Source organism: Notamacropus eugenii, chromosome 1, assembly GCF_028372415.1.
Source record: "Notamacropus eugenii isolate mMacEug1 chromosome 1, mMacEug1.pri_v2, whole genome shotgun sequence".
In the NCBI taxonomy this organism is placed as follows: Eukaryota; Metazoa; Chordata; class Mammalia; order Diprotodontia; family Macropodidae; genus Notamacropus; species Notamacropus eugenii.
The window spans coordinates 643,430,596-643,455,885 of record NC_092872.1 but is presented as its reverse complement, the minus strand read 5'-3'; the positions used below and the strand labels follow the sequence as shown (position 1 = coordinate 643,455,885).

General features: G+C 34.5%; 1 protein-coding gene across 7 annotated transcripts in view; it reads right to left on the bottom strand.

Moving 5' to 3' along the window:
- The window catches only part of USP34 (ubiquitin specific peptidase 34), a 312,662-nt gene that overhangs the window by 220,839 nt on the left and 66,533 nt on the right, over positions 1-25,290 (bottom strand). For 6 of the 7 annotated variants that reach the window (XM_072635468.1, XM_072635471.1, XM_072635470.1 and 3 more), the window contains exons 3-5: positions 6,971-7,388; positions 633-683; positions 316-465 (exon numbers count right to left, since the gene is read on the bottom strand). In XM_072635468.1, the coding sequence (XP_072491569.1) occupies positions 316-465; positions 633-638 (156 nt within the window). In that variant the 5' untranslated portion in view covers positions 639-683; positions 6,971-7,388. The remainder of the gene's footprint in view (positions 1-315; positions 466-632; positions 684-6,970; positions 7,389-25,290) is intronic. The other variant, XM_072635469.1, reaches the window with a different exon arrangement.

Genomic DNA, 25,290 nt, shown 5'->3' with positions numbered 1-25,290 from the left:
CCTGACCTTACTGTAAAGATTAATCCAGGAGGAAGTTTAAATTTTTTAATACTTCAGCTCAACTCTTAATAATTCAGACACATTAAACCCCATGGTCATTCCATTAGTTCTAAGGCAATTTAAAAGGATAATAGCATTTTCATGAACTTTCTTGTAAATTATACAAAGAAGATAAATATATAAACATATATGTATGTATAAATGAAACACATGCAAACTGGTTAAAATAATCCATTCTCTCTTATGGTCATAAATTCCTTATTCTCAAATATATTTGTTGCTTGAAGGATTGAAACAAGTATGTACAATACTCACATTAGATACAACTGTAATAAATGCATGTGCTATGAGAAATGGCAAAGTTTCAGGGGTTCCATATTCAAAGCAATCCTTCATGAGGGAAAGGCCATTTTTTCCACAAAACAAACAAACATAACGAAGCAAGTGCAATGGTACTTCTACATCCTGTGAAGATACAAGGACATATATAATCATCTGAAACTGTCATGAACTTAAAATTTTATAGCCAACACTTCTAAACATGTCCTATCTTAATATATAAAATTCTAATTCATATTTAACAAAGGACTTAAATGTTAAAAGTTTTAAAATAAAAAATGCACACTACTTACATTCATATCACAGAACGCCCCTAATATATTGCTTTCTTGAGCTGAAATATCCTGATAAAAAAGAAATATAATTAGCTCACATACACTGAAAGACAAGGGGAAGGGTTAAAACAAATTAGCAGATACAATATGCAGTTTTTAAAATAATATTTTTTCAAGATTAGCAGTTTAAAATAATTATCTACTATGCTTTGCCATCTTTTATAAAACCTCATCTAAATAAAACTCTTTTGTGTAAAGGTAGCTAAGAAATAGATTTCAGGTTAAAATAAAGAAAAAACTTCTTAACAATTACATTTGAAAGGTCAAACAAGCTATTTTGTTAAGCAATAAGCTTGCCTTCAATATAAGTGTTCAAGTGGGACTGATAACAAATGTTTATCTAGGGATATTGAAAGAGAGGAATCTCTTTCAAGTACCAACTACACTGGATAAATTTTAAGATCCTATCTAAGTGAGATTTTATAGTTCTATTCAAAAGCAACATAACTGAGAACCAGGAATTTAAAAAAGTAGATTTCTGTAATATATAGCAACTAAAGTTTAGGCATGCTACTCATAAGAAAGGCCCTCAATCATCCAGAATAAATTTTCTCTCCTCTTATCTACTATATAAGCAAGTACCAGATAAGAAGGTAACTCAAGATGGGACAGAAAAGAATTATACTGCTAGAGGCAGATTCAGAGACAGAATTCATAAGCGATACTTAACTGACAGCAATGGAACAATCCACCCTCTTACAGATACAAATATCCACACCTGCATATACAAAAATGGTCAACTAAAAAAAAGGCTTATCTCAAGCAGGTTAGCTATCCAGGACCACTTACTTAGGGGTGAACAAGACCCAATAAGTCTTGATGGTATTACAGCATAGTAAAAAACAAATTTTTGGTGATCCTAACGATGACCCTAAGTCTTCAAGAAAACATTTAGATATCCAATGAGGGCAGAGCAACTAAGCTGACCAAGATAAAAAGTTTAACTCCAATAGTCTAATGGAAGATGTGACACATTCACAAGTAACCATAATGCAAAATAATAAATAAATGCATTAAGTTATGGCACCACTTGTAATAAATTTTAAAGATTTCCATTTGAAACTTTCAAAATAAAAATGACTTTCCATGCTTAAGTGGAAAAATCTCTTGGCTTTATGGGAAAACGATTCAAAATGCCCCAGTTCACAAAGACTCTAGATAGCTAAGATCTTTATTGTACTATGCTGTAATTCAGTGGCGCCTTCAGGAGTTTCTGGAGAAGAAAGAAAAATTTGTTCCTACAACAAATTTTGATCTTTTTCACTGTATTTTCAGTAGTTACATTTCTATTCAACAAAACGTATATATTCATAGTAATAATTTTAATGGTTCAATCTATATTATGAGAATATTCCTTGCTGCTTGCAGCATACTTAATTCTAGTAGGGCTTTGCTCTTCTAATTCAGTTTTCACACTGCTATTGATAGAGATGTTAGATAAACAGTATAAGCATTAGTACACTGGTGCTATTACATCTAGTATAGATACTCTCAAGATTTCCGTGCTCAATTCACTCTTCCTGAAACTATGGCTGATGGCCAAGGGTTCCTGATAAGGTAGATGGTGCTAAATTATGATTTCAAATAACACACCATTCAAAAAGTCTAGACTCCTAAGTGAGAGAGTCTCACTGGAAATTTTTTTTTCAACCTTTTGTTTTTACTCTAAAATATTTCTTTAAGCCTGGATACTTTTAGATGACTTGAGAAGTATGACAAGGCATTAAGAATGATATAAAAAATCTCCTTCCAAAACTTCGTGTTTAGATTTAAGCAAAATACTCCAAAACTAAGAAATAGGTCTAAATTTCTATGGCTTTTAACTCTAGATATTTTGTATAACTAAACATAGGCCTAAAGATTCCTATATCAAATCTTGTAAAATACTAATTTTTGACAGGTGGAAAATAAGAAATATAGGGTGATGCCCTGTCAAAACTAATAACAATTTCAACTTGTAGAAAAACTGCAAATAAAGGTATTTTTTATTCAAGCAACATATGCATTATGAATAAAACTGAGTAACCATGAAGCATAAAAATTCACAATAAGCCTACATTTACATATAAATGTATCATAACACATAATCATTCATATAATAAGTAGCATTTATATACTGTTTTAAAGCATCAAAGCACTTTATATATGTTACCTCATTTAACCCTCACAACAACCCTGTGAGGTAGGTGCTATTATTATACTCATTTTACAGGTGAGGAAATTGAAGCTGACAGAGGGTAAAAGACTTTTGCAGGGTAACACAGCTAAATGTCTGAAGAAGGATTCTGAAGTCAGGTCTTTCTGACTCTAAATACAGCACCATACCACCTAGCTGCAACATGAAAGTCAGCATACCAAAATTACTGGAGCAAGCATGAATAGCACTTTTTTACTCAATAAGAATCATGCAAACTACATCTGAATAATTATAAAATTCCAATTAGTAGGGTTTCAATTAACATATATTTATAGAAATCTTATAATTAAAAAGCAATAATCCATACATTTTCATATACTATACTAATACAATAAAATAAAAAAATTAATGTTAAGAACACATGAGATTACAGAATCACATATTAAAGCCACTTATTTTATTCCTCATCTTGCAGATAAGGAAAGTGTAACCCCAAGAAGCAATGACTTTCCCAACTTTAAAGCCAGGTCCTATGGCTCCAAATCCAGGACATAGTTCTAGCCAAATATTTTCACCTGTCCTGCAACAGTGAGTCCTATTGTAACATAAAATATTGCTTTTCTTTTTAAAAAAAAATTTTTTAAAGAAAAGAATAAGATAATTGAGAAGCAAAAACAAGAAAAACATGGTCACAGAACAAGGATAATTGGGCTGGCAGGCTACATGACTTCTCCCAATTTACCTGACAAAGTGGTATGACAGGAAATGATTACATTTTACTAAACGAAAATTATGGTAGCAGGTAAAATAAAAATTTACATTAGATCCCTCAACAACAAACTGATAAATAATTCATAAAATTCTTAAGACTATGGTCTAAATATTATCTAGCATAATGTAAAATTCAATATAAGGATTTTTCCATTTGGTCTTTGTCCCATTACCAAATGTACTCAAAATAAAATATTTTACTTATGATAAAATATCTCATGACATGAATTCAACATAGTATTTCAATAAGGCACCAGAGTACAAAATCTGTGCATATTTAAGGTTTCACACAACAATCTTATAAGATAGAAAAAGCCCCATTTTCCACATAACAGAGATGTATGTTGATATTGAAAAGCTGGTAAGGGAGGCTCAAATGGGGAAGGATAACAAAGCAGTCCTAATGTAAGAACCTGAGAGTATAATCACATCTAGATTAAGGGACCACTAACTTTTACAAATATTCATGCTTCTATTTGTTACCATACAAAATGCCAACAATAATTAGCATTATTATCTGGGGATCTTTTGGGAAATTTGGTATTGGTTGAGTGTCCAAAATTTTACCGTATAGGAGATTCTGACCAAAGTAGTTTTTTTAAAATCAATATTATTGAGATTAATTTTTTGTTTCCCTGTAACAGTACCCATTTCACCCTCTTACCCAGTTAATCTGTGCTCATCTTCTAAAGAACTGAGATGCCACCACCCTATGAAGTCTTCTGCAAACTCTGCATCAGTGCTGACTTCTACACTTTGTGACCTGATCTTTGCTTTGCCAACTAACTCTCTAATGTACTTATTTAATATTGTATTTTAATTCCATAAAGGTAGGAACCATGTGTTAAATTCTGTCTCTCCCCAAAAATCTAGCAGAATGCTCTGTACACACAATAATAAATGTTTGACATCTGAATGAAAATAGAATCTCTCCTTTTCTTCGCAGGAAGGCTCTACATCAAAAACTTTTTTTGAGATCTTTTTTAAAATAAATGAGTACTGACCTCTTAGAAAGCATTCTGAGGGAAATAGAATAAAGAGTCTTAGAGCAAGGGAAACTAAAGAAAGCCAGTCTGACACAATGATCTAGCTTCTAAGTCAAAAAGGCATAGGGTCAAGTTGCACTTCTGACATAACTCAGGCTAAGTGACTCTGAACATGGATTTAACATCTCAGTGCCCAAAAGCAATATTGCAAGATTATAAATTCCAGAGCAAGGGATTGTATAGGTTCATCAGAATCCCTATTACAATGGAATCCCTGGTCCAATCATAAAAAGTTCTTATCTTTTTCAGAGATATTGATGTGGCCTTCTAGGTCCTCAAGTACAGCCCTTTGCAGTCAAACTTTATGATGTTTACAAGACATATAGTTTGAGATGTTTAACTGGCAACTGAAATCTTCCTGCTCTGTCCCCCAAATTCTTAATTTCAACTACCTTTTAGCTAAGTTACTAACAATAATATCAAGCTCTCAACCTTCCTCCCCATTCACCCAATATGATTATATCAACAAATAAGCATTTATTAAGCATCTACTAATTGTCAGGTGTTGTGCTAAGTACTAGGGACATGAACCAAGAATAAAACCATTCCTACTCCCAAGGAGCTTACATTCTAAAGGAGGAGACAACAAGGACACATATAAATGTATTATGCACCATAAATATGAAGTGAACAGCTACAACAACATACAAAAGTAGTAAAATACAAGTTTAGTTAGGAAGAAAGGTGCTATCAGTTCAGGAGTATAAGAAACATATTCATGGAAAAGTTAGTGCTAGAGCTAAAGGGAGGGAAGGTCTGGAGGAAGATAGGAAGGAAGTGAATACCAGGTATATATAGGATTATAATTATGAAGGCAAGAAAAAAAAAGAATGCTAAATGAACAGAGATTTAGTCAATATAGCTGGGTCTCATAAAATAGGAGGGAAGAGCCACTAAGAACAGAAAAATAGCTTGGGGCCAAGTAATGTAGGGTTTTAAATGCTAAATATAAGTTTATTTCTTATCTTAGAGGCAACAGGAATAGTTTGAGTAGAGGAGGAACTTTGATCTCAGTTAAGCATTGTTAAGGATGTACTGGAGTGGTAAAAAACTTGAGGTAAGAGGACCAACTATTGCAATAACTTGAGGTGAGATGTGTGAGGTAAAGGCTTGTAAACTAAGGTGGTAGCTATGTCAGTGATTCAAAACAGTTGAGAGTAAAAGATTTATAGTAGTAAAAATATCAAGATTTTGGAGGGGTGTTATGAAAGAGATTAAGGAAAACACTTATAATTAATCTTAATCATTAATAAATTTCATGGCCTCCACCACCAAACAGGACAACATAAGAATCTGTGAATTTTAGCAGTAAGTATGAAACAAAATCCACAATTAATTACCATTGTCATTTACTATTAGTAAAGTTTGCGAATCAAAACATGTATATCTGAAGTCTTAATAAAATCAGTCCCTTGCTAATAAACATCAGCAATGCCCACTATAACCTTTTTATCTCACCTTTGGTAAAATTCTTTCAAAGGCTTCAGGCCATAAAAAAGACTCTACAATCTGTACTAATTCTCATCAATTAGAGAATGTATCAAAATAACTGAAACAGGCAGATTATTTTAAATAATGCAATGATCAATCTAAACAGCCAACTATGATTTTTGGTTACATAACCATCACATAAATATAACTCACTCGTGTCTGGCGAGAACCCCTGCTGCCAAAAGAAGTCTTCTAGGCTAAGAACCTAAATTCCCTGAAGAACTTCTAAAAATGCTCCAAGTGACATAATTGTCAGGCACTTAGTAGTCATCACTGCCTCCTAAAACTCACATACTGAAAAATACTAGTTGTTACTAAGTTTCACAGAAGGAAAAAGCAGATAAAATAATAATAAGGTTTTTTCTTCATAATGGTACTTCCAAATTCAACATGCTACCTTTTTTTATTCTCAAAGTTCAATATGAATCTCAAAACAACAGAAACATTAAAAAATAAGAAGGCATAACATCAGTAATAATAGCATATTTATACCGAGAAAAAGTAACGGTTTCACTGGAAGAGAACAAGTTTCTATGTATAATCCCATGATAAACAATAGATGTTTTTTATTTCAACTCAAAAATTTTCATCTTAAAGGCAGTATTTGAAATTCTGAAGAATAGGAACAAAACCATCAGCGTAGCATTATTAAATGGATATCTTGGTGTGAAAATAATGATTTCAATAATAAAGTAGTAATCATTTTTTCACATACACATTCTATATATTTTCCTTTCACAATCCTTAAACTTGTTTGTTTAGCATATATAAAAATTATAATGTGGAGCTCAAATGTTTTACTATTATGACTTCTCCAAAAAAATTAGCAAAATATTAAAAAAAAAAAATACCTCTATTGTAGGATGAGTGTTATGCTTGTAAGCAGTATATAAGGGAAACTGAATCTGAAAGATTTTTGCCACACATAGCAAAAGTTTTTCCTTCTCATCTGTACTCCATAAATTAAACGGATCAGAACTCTTCGTAGACTCCTCCTCCGTCACGCTACAAATTCTTGTAGAGTCTAATTTTTTCTCTGATTTTTGTCTTTCTATATTTTCTTCATCATGAGACTCTCTTTCTACATTCAATGGCTCCTCAGCTTGATTATTCTGATCTTGCCATGTTGAATCTATGTTAATAGTGCAATGTTTACAGAGCTGGTCCCGAAGCGCTTGAACTTGGGCAATCACTAAGTTAATGAGAGCACATACTACTTGGTTAAAAATCTCCAAGTGCTTATACTCCTTAAAGCAGCATAGACATTGCCTGAAAAAGAGAAATAAAAAAAAAATATTTGTTTCCATGAACAGTTATGAATTATAATTAAATCATAAATATGTAGAATGTTAGAGAAACACTGAAAAACTCTTTCCTTAATCTTAGTTTCCTCAGTTAAATAACCAAAAAAAACATAGAAAATTTAAAAAACTTTGGTAAGCACCTAAACTGTGCTAAGCACTAAGGAGACGAGAAAAAAAAAATCCTGTACAGTCAAAAGTAACATTGAAAAGGTACCAGTGGCTAAAAGGATTAGCTGAAAATTTTAAAGTAGGTTTTTTATTTAAGATTCAACCAGAAAAGTCAAGATAACAATATAAAATCAACTACATAAAATAATAAAATTCCAACAGAGTGTAAGACAAAATACACATTTCCACACCCTCTAAGCTCTCTTCCCCAAAATTAAAAAGGAAGACATAAACCTGGGAGAAAGAATATAGCAGCTGAAAGAACTAGGATCCAAAAGAAAATACAACAAAGGAACTAAAGCTATCAAGATGAAATTTATAAGAGATGTTTCCAGGGTCCATACCCCATCAGGATGAATGTTAAGTGTTATACTAGAGTTCAAAAATCTAAATGTATAAGCAAAGTATAGGCCCAAGGAGAGAACATAGTTAGAAAATAGTTCTAGTGAAAAAGACCTCAGTATTCAAGGGACTTTTCAAGGCAACAGTGTGAAGTGTCAGTCAAAAGAGCTAATGACATTGCAGATTATATGTACAAAGCAACAAGCAGGGTTCTACCCTATAAAGCAAGACTTTCTATCGTACAGCAGATACACTAGTATCAAGGTCCACAGGCTTGACGCAGTGACACAGATTACCTATGATTTTACTTTTACCAGTAACATATATTCTACTTGACTGGAATAAGGAAACAGAATAATTCCACAAGCACCACCTGTTCAAGATAGTCTTATATTCGTTAAAATGGCAATGAAAATAATAATAATAACAATAAACAACTGGATAATAAATAAAAATGTTCACTTTTTTTTAACCTATTTGTTTCCTATGAAACAAGCACTGGCTCCCTTCATAAAACACTGCTTCAATAAGCCTAGTGACCAATTGCATCACTGAGAAATAAATACAAATCTCAAGCACAAAATGTTCATCAATGCAACTTTAAACACAAAAACATTTATTTTTCAATAAAACTGTACTAGCAAAAGTTGGTTTTTAACCTAAGCCATGCAGACATTCTGACTAGCTATGGTAATTTCAACTGATTCCATTTCCACAATTTTCCTCAAATAATATACTTACTGCTATGAATGAGGATGGAAGTCTCAAAGTTTACTGTCTTCTAACAGAAATCTTCCTATCTTTTTGATCATACACATGTATCAGTAATAAGTACATAAGCACATCTGAGTACAACTCCCCTCCAAAGTGTGTGTGTGTACTTATATACACTCATTACCTGCATGACTATAAGATTCACTGTCCAACCCAAACCAAAAAAGGGGAGGAGGTGGGGGATGGAAAGCAGGAAAGGGAAAGACAGTAGAAATGGAGGTAGAAGCGTCTCACTCACCAGTCACTGTAATACAGGGGCCACTATCCAAGAGGAGACAGTTTTCAGGCAAGACATGATTTGGGGGACAGGAGTGGACATAAATAAAGGCAGGAGGAAGAAAGAAATTTTCCCAATAGCACCTTCTGAGACGTGGTAAATGCCTAAGTTCCATTATAAGTGACCTTAGGGGCCCACACCAGAGGTAAAAAATGAATGAAAGGCAGGTTATGGGTGTGTTAGAGATAGCCCACATTTGGTTATTACAGAAAAGATAAAGAGTTATCCCCATCTTCCCACTCTACAATACTTTATGAACTTTCATTAGTATAGGGAATTCCTGAAGAGAAAACCCCCTCTGCCAATGCGGGTAAGTCCCTGCTCTGCAGCTTCTGCAACTTAAAGTCTTGGTTGCCCAGAACACTGAGAGGTTACGTGACTTACCCAGAAACTGTGTCAGAAGAGGGACTTAAATCGAAATCATCCAGATTTCTGAGGCCAGCTCTCTATCAAATACACCAAAGATAATCTCTAGGTCCTTTCTTATCCACCAAGAAAATTCTCAAAACTACGTTAGCCTGATCAGTATACTTCTAGCTATATCAAACTACTTTGAACAAGAATGACAATAATAACAATAGCTAGTTTTACATAGCAATTAAGGTTTGCAAAGCACTTTACAGGTCAACTCATTTAATCCTCACAAAAACCCCAAGAGTTAGGTGCGATCATTATCCCCCATTTTACGGATGAAGACACCGAAGGTTAAATGACTTGCCTGACAGGGTCATACGCAATTCTTATGTATCTGAGGTAGGATGGGAACTTAGGCCTGCCTAATTCAAACGGAGGTAAACGGGCAATATCACTCCCTGGAGGGTGCTGGAATGGGGAAGGAATAAGTAGCTTCGGGTGCAATTGGGGGCATTGAATAAAAATAAGGGCGAAGTGGAAGCATAAGGAAAAAAGAGGAAAGTTTTGAAAAACCATTCGTACATGTAGTATAACAGTTAAATCATAGTGATCACATTATTTTCCAAATAAACACACAAAATGCAAGTTATAACTGATCAGTGGCCAAGTCCACCAACAGGTCAGCACTGTGGGAAAGTCCAGCATGCATCAGCGCGCGCGCGGGGGGGGGGGGGGGGGGGGGGGGGGAGCGCGCACGTGTGTGTGCGCGCGCGTGCGTAATGACTTGTTTACAATATGATACCATACAGTTACATGCTGCCTCACCAAAATTTCAATATAGGAAAAAGCCCCACAAATTTACAAATTATTAAATTTAAGATGCATCATTTTAAATGTTTTATCCTTTTTTTAATGATGAAAAAAAAAATTTTAATTGTTAAAGGGTTAAAAATTTCCCAGAAGGTGCTGAGTAATTTTTTTTTTAAAGGAGGCCATAGGCCAGTAAATCTGGGAACCTATGACCTACATTATAGACACTGCTACTAAAACCAAGCTTGGTTCGGTGATCTTCCTTCTGATCCACTCTTACAGCTAAGTTCTGCATCCCTTTTAAAACCAGGTCACCAAAGTTGTCATCTGGTGACTCACACTGCCAATCAGCAATTGGTATTCTTATTAAATAACAAACCTCAAATCAAAAAACAGAATGAGTCAGAAATGGGAAAGAATGACCCTACAAAGTTTAAGAAAGTTTAAGAGATGAAGTCCAAGAACAAGCTACATAAATCTATCATACAAAGATGACCACCATGAAGTTGGCCAGGTGATATTTTTTTTGGTCACAGCAACTGAATATGACCACCTGTAGTCTACAGAGGTGGTCAAAGGATCTACACCAATGAGATCTGTGATACCAGAAGAAATGAAATAAGTAATATATATAAAAGAAAAAGTACACATTAATAAGCAATAAAACTCACCAGATTTTTTACATTATAACTAGTCCATAACTGATGCTATCATATGTAGATGGAATTTTATTGCTACATAAAACAGAATAAAGCATGTTTTATTGCTTAATTCAAGTAAACACTAAATACAAACCAACAAATCAAAGCCCAGATATTTAAAAAAAAAAAACAAAACTGCAACCAGGGGGGATGTTTTTATCATTCCAAAGAAACAATTTTATTCTCTTCATTTCCAACAATACTGGCATAAATTAGTATTTGGCAATTTTTATAAGAGCTAATATTCCAGGGTAGGATTTAGTTTTTCCTTTGGTTAAAAAAAATGTCAAAGTAGGAAGGGGTGTAAAATAATATAAATTCTAAGTTAGTTCACTTTTTGTAAGCTCATAGAGTTTAAAACTAGAAGAAACAATGGAGATCACCTAGTCCAAATGCTTTTACAAAAATTCAAAAATCAGAAATTTAAGTGGCTTGCTCAAAGTCAGAATGTCAGAAATTGATCCAAAAGCATGTCACAGGATCACAGAGCCCAGATTTAGGGATATAAGGGATCTCAGAAGTCATTTAGTCAAACCCCTTCATTATAAAAAAAGGGAAACTAACCAGAAAAGTTCTGTTACTTGTACAAGGCCACAAAAACAACAGGTAGGAGACAGCCCTGGGCTAAACTTTGAAGGAAACCATGGGATCTGATTATATATATATATATATATATATATATATATATATATATATAATATATTATATAATACTATTATAGCAAAAAAAAATTTAAATGACAAAGAGGAGGCAAAATTAAACCTCTCTGAAGACAATCAGATAATTTAATTATCAAATTAAGGGCTTAGAGAGTCACTAAGGACAGTTAGGTGGCACAAGGCCAGGTCTGGAATCAGGAAGATCTGAGCTCAAATTCAGCCCCAGACACTGACTGCGTAAACGTGGGAAAATCACTTATTCCTGTTTGCCTCGATTTCTTCATCTGAAAAATCAGCTGGAGAAGGAAACAGCAAACCACTCTAGTACCTTTGAGAAAATTGAGGCTGCTTTTTACACATAAAAAAATTAAAAACCTAAAGAGTTTAACTGAAATGACTTACCAAGATCATAGTTACAAATTTTGCCAGAGGCAACATATGAACCCAGACCCTTTCATTCGGGGGCAATATTCTTTCCATTCTAAATCAACACTATAGATACTTCAGAAGATGTTAAATGTCATGTCAAAGTATTGGAAAGGTCCCTACATTGCAAACATAAGCTAGCCAGACATAAGTTGAAAAACAAATACAAAATACTTTCCAACAAGATCTGAAGCCTTTAGCAAACTCTCTCTCTCTCTCCACCATGTAAGTCCTATCTTTAAACAGCCTTCTTTGACATAAAAAAATCTGACACAATTTTTATCAAAAATATTTTTAAAAGCAAACTAAAACTTATATGTCACGAAAACACTATTTCAAAAAAACATTTTCAAGTTCTTTAATAACATGTGACACTGAAGTTATTCAGTTGAGATTTATGCCAGGAATGCAGGGATAGTTTAACGTAAGGAAAAGTATTAACATAATTGATTATACCAATAACAAAAGTAACAAATCATATGATTAAGACAATAGACACAGAAAAGGCTTGACAAAATACAGCATTCATTCCTATTAAAAACACAAGAAAACACAAGTATAAATGAATTTTTTCTTAAAATGATAAGAGCCTACTTAAAATAATCAGCAAGCATTATTTGTAAAGAGGTTAAGCTAGAAGTCTTCCCAAAAAGATTAAGAGTGAAACAAGGGTACCCATTATCAACAATATTATTCAATATTGTATAAGAATTGCAAGCAATAGCAATAAGAAAAGAAAAAGAAATTGGAATCAGAATGAGCAATGAGGTAATAAAACTATCTCTTTTTTGCAAATGATATAATGACATCCTTGGAAAACCCTAAAAATTCAACTAAAAAGTTAGCTGAAATAATTAATAATTTTAGCAAAGTAACAGGATATAACATAAACCCACATAAATCACCAGTACTATGTATCACCAACAAAACCCTACAAGAAGAGATACTAAGAAATACTCCAATTACAATAACTGAAGATAGCATAAAATATCTAGAAGTATACTACCAAAACCAACCCAGAAACTGTATGAATATAATTATAAAACTCTTTTTATACAAATAAAGTCAAATTTAAGTAACTGGAGAAATATAATTGTTCATGGGTAAACAAAGTCAATACAGTAAAAATGACAATCCTACCCAATCTATTTATTCAAACACACCCCAATTAAATTACCAAAAAATTACTTTATCAAGCTATGAGAAAAACAATATTCATTTGGAAGAACAAAGGGTCAAGAATATTAAAAGAATTAATTTAAAAAAAAACAGTAAAGGAAGGAGATTTAGCAGTACCACATCTTAAACTATATTATAAGGTGGTAATTATGAAAACTATCTGGTAGTAGTTAAGACACAGAAAGAAGTATCAGTAGAACAGAGTAGACATAAAATACACAGAGATTATGATCATTAGTAACCTTGTGTTTGACAAATGTAAAGATTGAAGCTTGTGAGATAAGAATTAACTATTTAACTATTTTGTTAACCATTAACTGTTGGGAAAACTGGACAGCAGTCTGGCAGAAAGTGGGTATAGACCAATATCTTACACCATTTACCCACGACAAGGTCAAAATGGATGACAACTATAAAAGGAAATATAAAAAAAAAAATAGAAGAATATATAACATATTACTTATCAGACTTAAGGATAGGAGAAGAATTTATGAATAAACAATGAATAGAAAGCACTGGGAGGTATAAAATGAAAGATTTTGATTAAATTAAAAAGGGTTTGTAGAAATAAAACTAATGTAGCCAAGATTAGAAGGAAGGAAAGAAACTTGGGGGAAAATTTTATAAAATGTTTCTGAGATAAAGGTCTCATATCTTAAATATATAGAGGACTTAATCAAATTTTTAAGAATATAAATCATTTGCCAGTTGATAAATACTAAAAGGATATGAACAGGAAATTTTTTGATAAAGAAATCAAATCTCATAGTCATATGAAAAGATGCTCTAAAACATTACTGAATAGAGAAATACAAATTAAAAGAACTGAGATATCATCTTACACCAATTAGATTAGCTAAAATTATAGAAAGGGAAAATAATAAATATTAGATATGATGTAGAAAAACTGGGACATTAATCCACTGTTAGTGGAACTATGTGTGGAGAGCAATCTGGAATTCTGCCCAAAGAATTATAAAACTATGTATAACCTTTGACCCAGCAACACCACTATTAGATCTGTTTCCCAAGATAATCAGGGAAAAAAGGAAAAAAACCTATATGTTCTCAAATATTGAAATGAAAACTGAAGGGATGCCCATCAATTGGGTAATGGAGAAACAAATTGTGATAGAATTCTATCGTGCTATAAGGAATGACAAGCGGGCTGATGTTTGAAAAACATGGAAAGACTTGCATGAAACAACAAAGAGTGAAAGGGGCAGAACTAAAGAAAATACTGTATACAGTAACAGCAATGTTGTTAGAAGAATTACTGTGAATGATTAAGTTATTCTAAGTATTTTAAATACTCTAATCAACTACAAAGGACCTATGAAGGAAGATGCTATTTAACTCTAGAGAAAACTCATAAATATTAGTATGCACAGTATGGTTACACACTTACACACACACACACACACACACACACACACACACACACTTACACACACACACACACACACACACACACACCCATGTCAAATGATGGCCCTTCTCTCTAGTACAGGAAGGAAGGTAGACATTTCAGAACTTAAAATGTAACCCCTCACCCCCCAAAAAAATATTTTTTGGAATTACAAAAAAAAATTATGCAGGACACAGTGTGAAAGTTAGCATTTTTGCTCAGATCATCCAACATGCCTCCTCTACAATGACCTAGAAAACATGCCAGACCAAATTCTCATCAGGAAAACCAAGAGAAGGTGCCAGCCAAGACTAGCTTTGTTAGACAGAGAGGTCTGTGGACACAGGGACAGGGAAATGGCCAGGAACACAGCAGTTGAAACATTTCAAAGCCAAAGAATTATAAGAGAACAAAGACCAAACACCAGGAGAAATGGTGCTAAATAAAAAAAGAGATCATAGGGTACCCCTGAATCAGCAAAAAAGGATACAAGGGTGAGAAAGAGATGTACTAAGAGAAAGGAGAAGGGCAAAGAACAGGGGAAATTATCTCCCATGAATGAGGTATACAAGGAAGAGTTTTGATAATGGAGGGGGCAGTGGTGAGAAGGGGAAAACATCTGAATCTCACTCTCATCTGAGTTTAAGGAGACAAGAATATACATACAGAGGTAGACCTAACTAAAAAGAGAGAAACAAAGAAACTGCATTTCGCTAAAAGGATATCACAAACAATGCATTAATATATCAATATGGAATATAATATGCATCAAATGACAAAGTACCAAATTCTTAAAGTAAAAGCTAAATGAATTTTAGTAGGAAATAGATTGCAAAAGTGTATTAGTATAAGACCTCAATTTACCATTCAGATATATTTAGACATAAAGGAAACAAGAAAGAAGATGCTAAATAGAATTTTTATGAAAGTTGAATATGACAGAATTCTGTAGAATGGGAATAGAAGAATATATCTATTTTTCAGTTGCACATGGCACCTTCACAAAAGCTGACAATGTATTAGGGCATGAAAACCTTACAAACAAATACAGAAAAAGTTATTAAATGCATCATTTTTTCACCCTAATGCAATAAAATTACATTAATGACCCTCTGAAGCACTGATAAAAATTAATTTGAAATTAAATAATGTAAGACTAAAGAATGTGTCAAAGAACAAATTACAGAAAAAATCAGTAATTTCATTAAAGATAATAATGATGACATCACACACCAAAATTTGTGAGATTCAGACAATTCAGTTCTGAGGGGAAATTTTATATCTCTAAATATTTACAGCAATAAAAGAAAAAGGGAAGATCACTGATTTGGTCATGCAACCAAAAAGCTAGAAAAACAAATTTTAAAACCCCAATTAAACAACAAAATAGAAATTATGAAAATCAAAGGTCAAATTAACAAAAATAAGTTTAAAAATTTAGTAAAAAGCCAACTAATAAATAATAACAGAAGCAGCTGTCTAAAAAAAGTAAACTATTGGCTGATTTGATTTTTTAAAAAACCTAGATTACCAGTATTAAAAATAAAAAGTAAATTCACAACCAATGAATTGATAGAAATTTTCTCAATAAACTATATCTCAATAAAACTGATAATCTAAATAAAATGGATGATTATTTACAGAACTAAAAACTGCCCAGATTAATGAAACAGGAAACAAAATGCTTAAGCAACTCTAACTATACAAATTAAAAAAAAAAAATTTAACTAAGTCATAAATGAGCACCTAAGAAAAAATACCCAGGACCAGAAAACCTTACAAGCAAAAACTAACAAACATTTAAAAAAACAATTAATTCATACACTATATAAGCTGTTTTTAAAAAATAGGTAAAAAAAGGAATTCTTCTATGACACAAATATGGTCTCTAATTCAGGGAGAACAAAAAAGAGAAAAATAGACCAATTTCCCTAATGAATACAAAAGTAAAAAAACATATTCGCACACTAGCAAGGAGATTATAGTATATGACAAAGATTATATACTATGATCAGGCTGGACTTATGCCAAGAATACAAGGTTGGTTCAATAGCAAGAAAATTGTAAGCATATCCCACTATATCAAAAACAATAACCAAAAATCACATTCTTATTTCATTAGATGCAGAAAAAGCTTCTGACAAAATAAAACACTAAAGAATTAAATCAGAGACAAAACAATTACCTGGCAAAAAAAAAAAAAAAAAAAAAGGAAAAATATCAAGGGAATCAGTGTATTAGTAAGCACCCCAACATGCAAAGGAGGGACCTGCTATTACAGATTCTTAGATGTACATTCATAAAAAGGAAAACAGCTTTCAGGGGGTTAACAATCACTTTAATGAAGCCCATGTATCATTCTGTTAACCAAGTACATATATCATTCAGTTAGTTCAGGGAGTCAGCACCCTGAATTTCGAAGAAAATACAGAGAAATCAAAAGATCAACAGACATGGCTTCCTCTATCTGAATTCAACAGACGATTGGACCCCAAGTGTTTGACCATAGTTACCAAAGAAGGAAGCACAACATCTGAGTTCTCAAAAGCCAGGGGGATCCATAGCAGATTCCCAGAGTCCTCATTTGGCACTCATATCTTCTTACCAAAAACTAAGCCCCAAAGTAAAACCTCACCCTCAGAGTAATTATACCTTTTGAAAGCCAGAAGGCATCCCAACCCTTGAGAACCAGTGCCTTATTAACAAAAGCTGTGGGTGTTCCTATGATTTGCAGAAACAGAATTGTTTCCTACTGTTTTTCTAATCAAACTCCCCTTAATTGGCAGGCCCATTAATGGGTGGGGAAGATGTTTGATCACATTAACGATACAAATACATATACGTGTTTCTAGTTAAAGAAATTCTGGTTTCTGTACTTTACTCCAAGTAAAGACTCTTGATTGATAAAAGCAAGATTCAGTCAGGTACTTGATTATACTAAAAACAAAATCAGCAAAAGATCCTAATTTTACTTGCCATTACAAATCAGTGAAAAAATATGTTACCGAAAGGGGCCTAGCAGTACCAGGTCTCAAACTCTACTACAAAGCCATCATCACTGAAACAAATGAGTATGAAGTAAGAAACTGAGAGGATGATCAGTGGAACATATTAATACACAATATAAAGAAGCAAATGATTATCATTATCAAATATTTTATATACTCAGAGATCCTAGCTATCAGGGAAAGAAATCACTATGGGGGGGGGAGAGGTAACTAGGGAAAACAGGGAAGCAATATGGCAGATATTAGTACAGACCAGTATCTCATATGATATACCAAGATGAGCTCAAAAATGGTACATAATTTAAATATAAGGGAATATATAAAAATATATTTATTTATAAATATAAGTATATATATAAATATAAATATAATATTATATATATTAGCCAGAGTAGGGAAAATATTACCTGTGCCTGGAACATAGCAGGCGCTCAAAAAATGTTTATTGATTGATTGAGATCTATGGATAAGGGAAGAGTTCATGATTTAACAAAAGATAGAGATGTTCACAGGAAGCAAAATTAAAAATGATGATTCCATAAAATTAAAAAGGCTTTGCACAAACAAAATCAATGCAACTAAAATTAGAAAAAAAGCAGGAAATCGGGGAAATGTCTTTGCAGCAAGTTTCTATGGTTCTTATTCATGTATACATACAAACATGCATACACACACTATATATAAATCTTATTCAAACAAATATAAGTATTTGAACAAGAATTACAAGAATAAGGTCAAAGAATATGAATAAATAGTTTTCAGAGGAAGAAATCCAAACTATCAATAGTCATACGAAAACAATACTCTAAATCAATAATAATTTGAAAAATGCAAACTAAAAAGGCTCTAACGTACCACCTCATATTTATTAGATTGGCTAAGATGACAAAAAAAAAAAAACCACACTAAATGCTAACGGGAATATGACAAATAGAGCAACGCAGATAAGTGCCTGAAACAAGATTTGAACACTGGTCTTCCAGACTCAAAATTTAGTACTTAAAAATCAACTGTCACACCTAGCTATAAGAGTCAAGCAAACTGCAATATTTGGAAGGGGCCTAAGGGATCAATTCAGAAAGAAGGTGAAGATATCCCAAAGGATAGAAAAATACTTGGACCTAACTACCCAAAATAAAAAGGTAATTAAGACAATGTCAGAAACAAATAAAAATATCCATGTCCTAGCTATATAAAATCTATAGCTACAACAAAAGCATCATTGATAAACATTAATAGAGAAGAGGAAGGCTTCTGAAAAGAAAATTCCATGAGAGAAGCTATTATTTTTACCATGACACAAGAGACAGAAAGATATCAGTTACTTAATTTTTTTAAAAAAGATAAGTTTTTGACTTGAGAGACCAAAATACTACCTTAAAGGCACCCCTCTCTCAGGGTATTCCTCATTCATGCATTAAATTATTCAAGACATAACATCACATACAATGTTGTCCAGTGACATCCTACCCCCACCAGACCAGTGGTATTAGGCAAGACATAAAACAGGAGGTTGGACATATACTAAGTATTAATTATTATCATGGAGAAGATAAGGACCAAGTAAAACTTCAAGAAAGAACTCCATATGTGGAAGACATTATTTTGGTTATAACAAGGTTATATGTTGCAGAGCCTAATAGATGAGAATCAAAAAGTATATGAAAAATGTCAATAAGATGGATAACCTGAGAAACTGGGCCCAAAATTAAACAAGATGAGGAGAGTGGGCCGGATTGCCTACCAGCAATTGCAGACGTCTTTAATGATGCAAGAACAAGTTACTCTGCTTCTCATCACTGACAATTTTCTCCAGTATCCTTAATGTCTGAAATGTTCTTTCTCCTGTGATCCAACTACTGACCATTCTGGCTTCCTTTAAGTCGCAACTAATTCCCACATTTTAGGAAGCCTTGCTTAACCCCTCATTTTCAGTGCTTTCCCTCTTTTAACTATTTACTATTTACCCTGTATATAGCTTGCTTTTTTGTATATACATTACCATTTTGTCTCCCCCATTCAACTCTGAGATCCTTGACAGCAGAGACTGTCTTTTGTTTCTCCAGTACTTTAGCACAGTGCCTGGCATATTGTAAATGTTTAATAAACATTTAACAATTGATTGTTCCTAATTTACTTCTCCCAGAAAAAAAAAAGCTCATTTTATATGTATGAGTACTTTGCTAGTACTCCTGTGTGACTCTAAGTAAAAAAACACTAAAGGGGGGCGGAGCCAAGATAGCAGAATAGAAAGACACACCTACTCTAGCTCTCCCCTCGTGGTCCATAAAATACCTGCAAAAAATTACCCTAAACAAATTCTAGAGCAGCATAAGTCACAAAAGGACAGAGTGAAAGAAATTTCCAGTCCAAGACAGCCTGGAAGGCAGACAGGAAGCACACTGGGCTAGAAGTAGAGTTCAGCCATACATGCGAAGCCCCGTGAGCAAGCCTCAGGGATGGAATTCCCAGAAGCAGCTGTGGTCCCCAGATTACTCAACCCACAAACACCAAAGACAGCTTCAAAGGTCAGTGGGAAAGCACTTTCCCCTCAGGGAGAAGGGAAAGTGGTGTGGCTGCAGGGCAGCAGCACACAGCTTCCATTTTAAAAGCCCTCCACCTAAAGGTGGGGGGAGGGGGGAGAATCAAGCAGCTGATCTGGATCTCAGCTCTGAGTGATGGCCCTGGGGTGAGGAGTAGTGGGCTGGAGTGGTAGAGAGGGAATCCCACTCTCAGATTCTGTGCAGAAAAGCTCTATCACACCAGTCTCTGAGGCTTGGTCCCAGTGAGAGCAGGCCTCAGGGGCAGAATCCCCAGCAGCAGCAGCAGCAGCAGCAGCAGCAGAAGCAGCAGCAGCTGCGGTTCCCAGATTGCTCAACCCACAAACACCAAAGACAGCTTCAAAGATCCTGGGCAGAAAAGCTTGCAGTATCTCCCAGAGCAGAGCACAGGCCAGGAGAGAAGTTTACTCCTCTCCCTTGATTGTGCCACCTTGGATGAAGTGAGAACTTAACAGGTCCCCAGAGTATACCCTCTTCTTGACAAAGGACTCAAAAATCAAGTTAACAAAATGCCCAAAACAGAGGAAAAACAAACAGGTTTTTTCTTCTATCTTTTCAGATAAGGAAGAATGCTTACTATCACAGGAAGACCTAAAAGTCAAGGCTTCTGCATCCAAAACCTCCAAAATAAATATGCAATGGTCTCAGGCCATGGAAAAGCTCAAAAACGATTTTGAAAATCAAGTAAGGGAGGTGGAGGAAAAATTGGGAAGAAAAATGAGAGCAATGCAAGAAAATCATGAAAAGCAAGTCACTCAACAGTTTGCTAAAGGAGACCCAAAAATATGCTGAAGAAAATAACACCATTAAAAATAGGCTAACTCAATTGGCAAAGGAGGTCCAAAAAGCCAATGAGGAAAAGAATGCTTTAAAAAGCAGAATTAGCCAAATGGAAAAGGTCCAAAAGCTCACTGAAGAAAATAGTTCTTTCAAAATTAGAATGGAGCAGATGGGAGCTAATGACTTTATGAAAAATCAAGAAATTACAAAACAAAACCAAAAGAATGAAAAATAGAAGACAATGTGAAATATCTCATTGGAAAAACAAAAAGATCCAGGAGAGACAATTTAAAAATTATGGGACTACCTGAAAGCAATGATCAAAAAAAAGGGGCCAGACATCATCTTTCATGAAATTGTCAAGGAAAACTGCCCTGATATGCTAGAACCAGAGGGTAAAATAAATACTGAAAGAATCCACCAATCACCTCCTGAAAGCGATCTGAAAAGAGAAACTCCTAGGAATGTTGTAGCCAAATTCCAGAGTTCCCAGGTCAAGGAGAAGATATTGCAAGCAGCCAGAAAGAAACAATTTGAGTATTGTGGGATTACAATCAGGATAACACAGGATCTGGAAGCTTCTACATTAAGGGATCAGAGGGCTTGGACTATGATATTCCAGAAGTCAAAGGAACTAGTTAAAACCAAGAATCACCTACCCAGCAAAACTGAGTATAATACTTCAGGGGGAAAAAATGGTCATTCAATGAAATAGAGGACTTTCAAGCATTCTTGATGAAAAGAGCACAGCTGAATAGAAAATCTTACTTTCAAACACAAGAATCAAGAGAAGCATGAAAGGGTAAATAGGAAAGAGAAATCATAAGGCTATTATACTAAAGTTGAACCACATCTTAAAAAATAAAATTTAAGGGTGAGAGAAATATATTGGGAGGAGAAAGGGAGAAATGGAATGGGGCAAATTATCTCTTATAAAAGAGGCAAGAAAAAGCTTTTTCAATGGAAAGGAAAAGGGGGAAGGTGAGAGGGAAAAAGTGAAGCTTACTCTCATCACATTTGGCTTAAGGAGGGAATAACATGCACACTCAATTTGGTATGAAAATCTCTATTACACTACAGGAAAGTAGGGGAGAAGGGGATAAGTGGGGTGGGAGAAATGACAGAAGGGAGGGCAAATGGGAGGAGGGAGTAATTAGAAGTAAACACTTTTGGGAAGGGACAAGGTCAAAGGAGAATATAGAAAAAATGGGGGGCAAGATAGGATGGAGGTAAATATAGTTAGTCTTATACAACATGACTATTACGGAAGTCTTTTGCAAAACTACACATATACAGCCTATAATGAATTACTTGCCTTCTCAGTGGGGATGTGTGGGGAAGGAGGGACAGAAGTTGGAACTCAAAGTTTTAGGAAGGAATGTTGAGAATTGTTTTTGCATACAACTGGGAAATAAGAAATACAGGTAATGGGGCATAGAAATCTATCTTGCCCTACAAGAAAAGAGGCAAGATAGGGATAAGGGAAGGGAGGGGTGTGATAGGAGGGAGGGCAGATTGGAGGAAGGGGTAATCAGAATGCATGGCATTTTGGTGTGGGGGGAAGGGAGAGATAGGGAGAAAATTTGGAACTCAAAATTTTGTGGAAATGAATGCTGAAAACTAAAAATAAATAAACATTTTAAAAAACTGTAAAAAAAAAAAAAAAAGAAAAAGAAAAAGAAAAAGAAACACTAAAGACCATGAAGAATTCAAATCAAGTAAGAAAAAAAAGGCAGTCAGGAGGCAGGAAAGTGTGGGAGGCAGGCAATTATTAAGTGGCTCAGTGGAAAGAGGGCTGGGCCTTGAGTCAGGAAAGCATGAGTTCAAATCTGGTTATAAGATTTACCAGCTATATTTACCCTGGGCAAATCACTTAAGTTTTCTTTTCCTCAGTTTCCTCAACTATAAAAAGGGGAACATAATAAGAGTAACTTACATCATAGGGTTGTTATAAAGAACAAATGAGATAATGCTTTTAAAACACAGCATTTGGCATATAGTAGGCATTCAATAAATTTTTGTTCCCTTCCCCTAAATAAACAATAAGAAACTGAAAAGAACAAGAGTAAATGATGTTATTAGAAATGCATCATTAGAAAAGATTATCACTGGTTATAGTATGTGGGAAACAAGAAAGTTCCGTTTCCACAGAGTCAAGAGCTAGGATGGTCAGGTAAAGGCCAGAAACTAATGTACAGGCTCAATGAGCTGTTTGAGGGAAAGCCTATCAGAGAGGAGAACATAAAGTCACATGGCCAGGGGACCGTAGCCCGGGAGATTCAAAATTCGGAAAACAGTGTAAGAAGCCTCCATTATTCTGAAATGTATTGTAGTCTTTCCGGTGGCTATACTGGAAACAACTACTCGTTCCTTCAAGGGAAGGAACGTAGAAGGCCCTCACTCCTCTGAATTCCCTTTTAATAAATTTTCCTCGATAACTTTTTGTGTGTCAAGTGCGTCTCTAACATAACACCATAAATAAAGCTTGAAGAGATGTTAGAATCCACTTAGTTTGGGGGTTCTTAACCTGTAATCCTTCAAACTTTAAAACTGATAAGTATGCAATGCATGTGTGTATATGCATGTATGCATATGTCTTAATTAAAGACTGGATCTCACTATATAACTCAACTGGAAGCTCAGGGGTACTCACAGGCTCAGTCCTATTATATCTCAGCACAGAAGCTTTGATCTACTTTGTTTTTTACCTGGGCCAATTTGTCTCTGCTTAGGCAATATGGTCCCAACCCCATCCTCACCTTCAGGTTCAGGCTCTCACCACATTAATGCCAAACTAAATGTGGACAAGTGATTATCATAAGTCCCCTGAAGCTCCCAACTCCCAAGTTTAAGAGATCCAACAATTTCAGCCTCCTGAACAGCTATGATTATAAGTATGCACCACCATGCTCAGCAATTGCATTTCAATATAACTGGCTGCTTTTTTTATAGCTGTGTATTTTGTTTCATGCATTTAATTTCATGCATTCTGAAGTCAAAAGAAAAATGAATACAAACACACACACACGAGTTAGGTACAGAAATACATTTCACTCAGAGAGAAATTATTATTTCTTTTATATTAATAATAAACTATTGAATTAAGATCAGGATTTTTTTCTAAACTTGTAGGTTTTTCAGTGTCTGAAAAGCATTGTTGATGAATGAGATTACTCAAATCTCTCAGTACAAGCTTTTCCATCCTGGGTGGGAGACAACACCCAACTAGAGAACCATAGAAAGAATTCAATTTAAGGTGAATTCTGGCCTGTTGTGTTCCACCCAGTCAGATCTGAGCAGAGGGTAGAAGCCCTGTTGTCTAGCTTGCTCTAGGCAGGGGTAATCTTTATCCAAGACAAAGTGATCACAGTCAAGTCCCCTAGCGCCTCATTAGAATGGGTCTACTTCTCATTGTAGTGTTTTTTCTTCTCAACGTTAACCAGAGTTGATTGCCACCCTCAGGAACACCCACTCTTTCAAGGGTATACAAATGCTGAGTGCGTTTCATGAATTCTAAATGGCATTGGAGAGTGCCACTGACCCTTATTAATTATTGCTAGAATGATTAATAAAATTATTAATTACCCAGAAAATTATATCTCTGAAACTTTTTATATGTTACAAGAGGGAAGTAGGAAGAAAAGGGGAGAAGCAGGAAATGGAGGAAGGGACTTATCAGTTGTTTTTTCAGGTCTTTCCAACTCTTCATAACTGCATTTGGGATTTTCTTGGCAAAGATACTGGAATGGTTTGGCATTTCCTTTTCCAGGCCATTTTACAGATGAGGAAACTGAAGTAAACGGGGTAAAGTGACTTGGTCACCTAAGTATCTGAAGCTACATATGAACTCAGGAAGATGAATCTTTTTGACTCCAGGCGAAGCATTCTATCCACTGTGCCACCTAGCTGCCCACCTGGAGGGAGGGATTGGTCTTAAGAAAAAAAAAAAAACATGATTTACAAAGATATTTATCACAAATCACAAATCTATTGCCAAGATCTATCAATTTCACATTTGCAACATCTCTTAGTATACAACCTCTTCTCTCTGCTGACACTGCTACAATCCTACTCCAAGCCCTCATCACATCCCACTTGGAAGACTACAACAGCCAGTATCTAAATGAACCTGGAAAAAGATACTCTATCTCTCCACTCTGCTCATTTTCACTGGCTGCTTGTCCCCCATGCTTAGAATCTTACCCCTCCCAACACCTCTACCTCCTAGATTCCTCCTAGTTTCTTTGCTGTTCCAGCTAAAAATCCTGTTCAGTCATTTCGAATTCTTTGTGACCAGTGAGATAAAGAATTTGGTACTATATGGAGTTCTGCTTCCACAGATATTGTCATACAAGGAGTTGCTATGAAGGGCACATAATAAGCACACCCTAACGGTCTGGGCCTTATAACTCAAAGATGA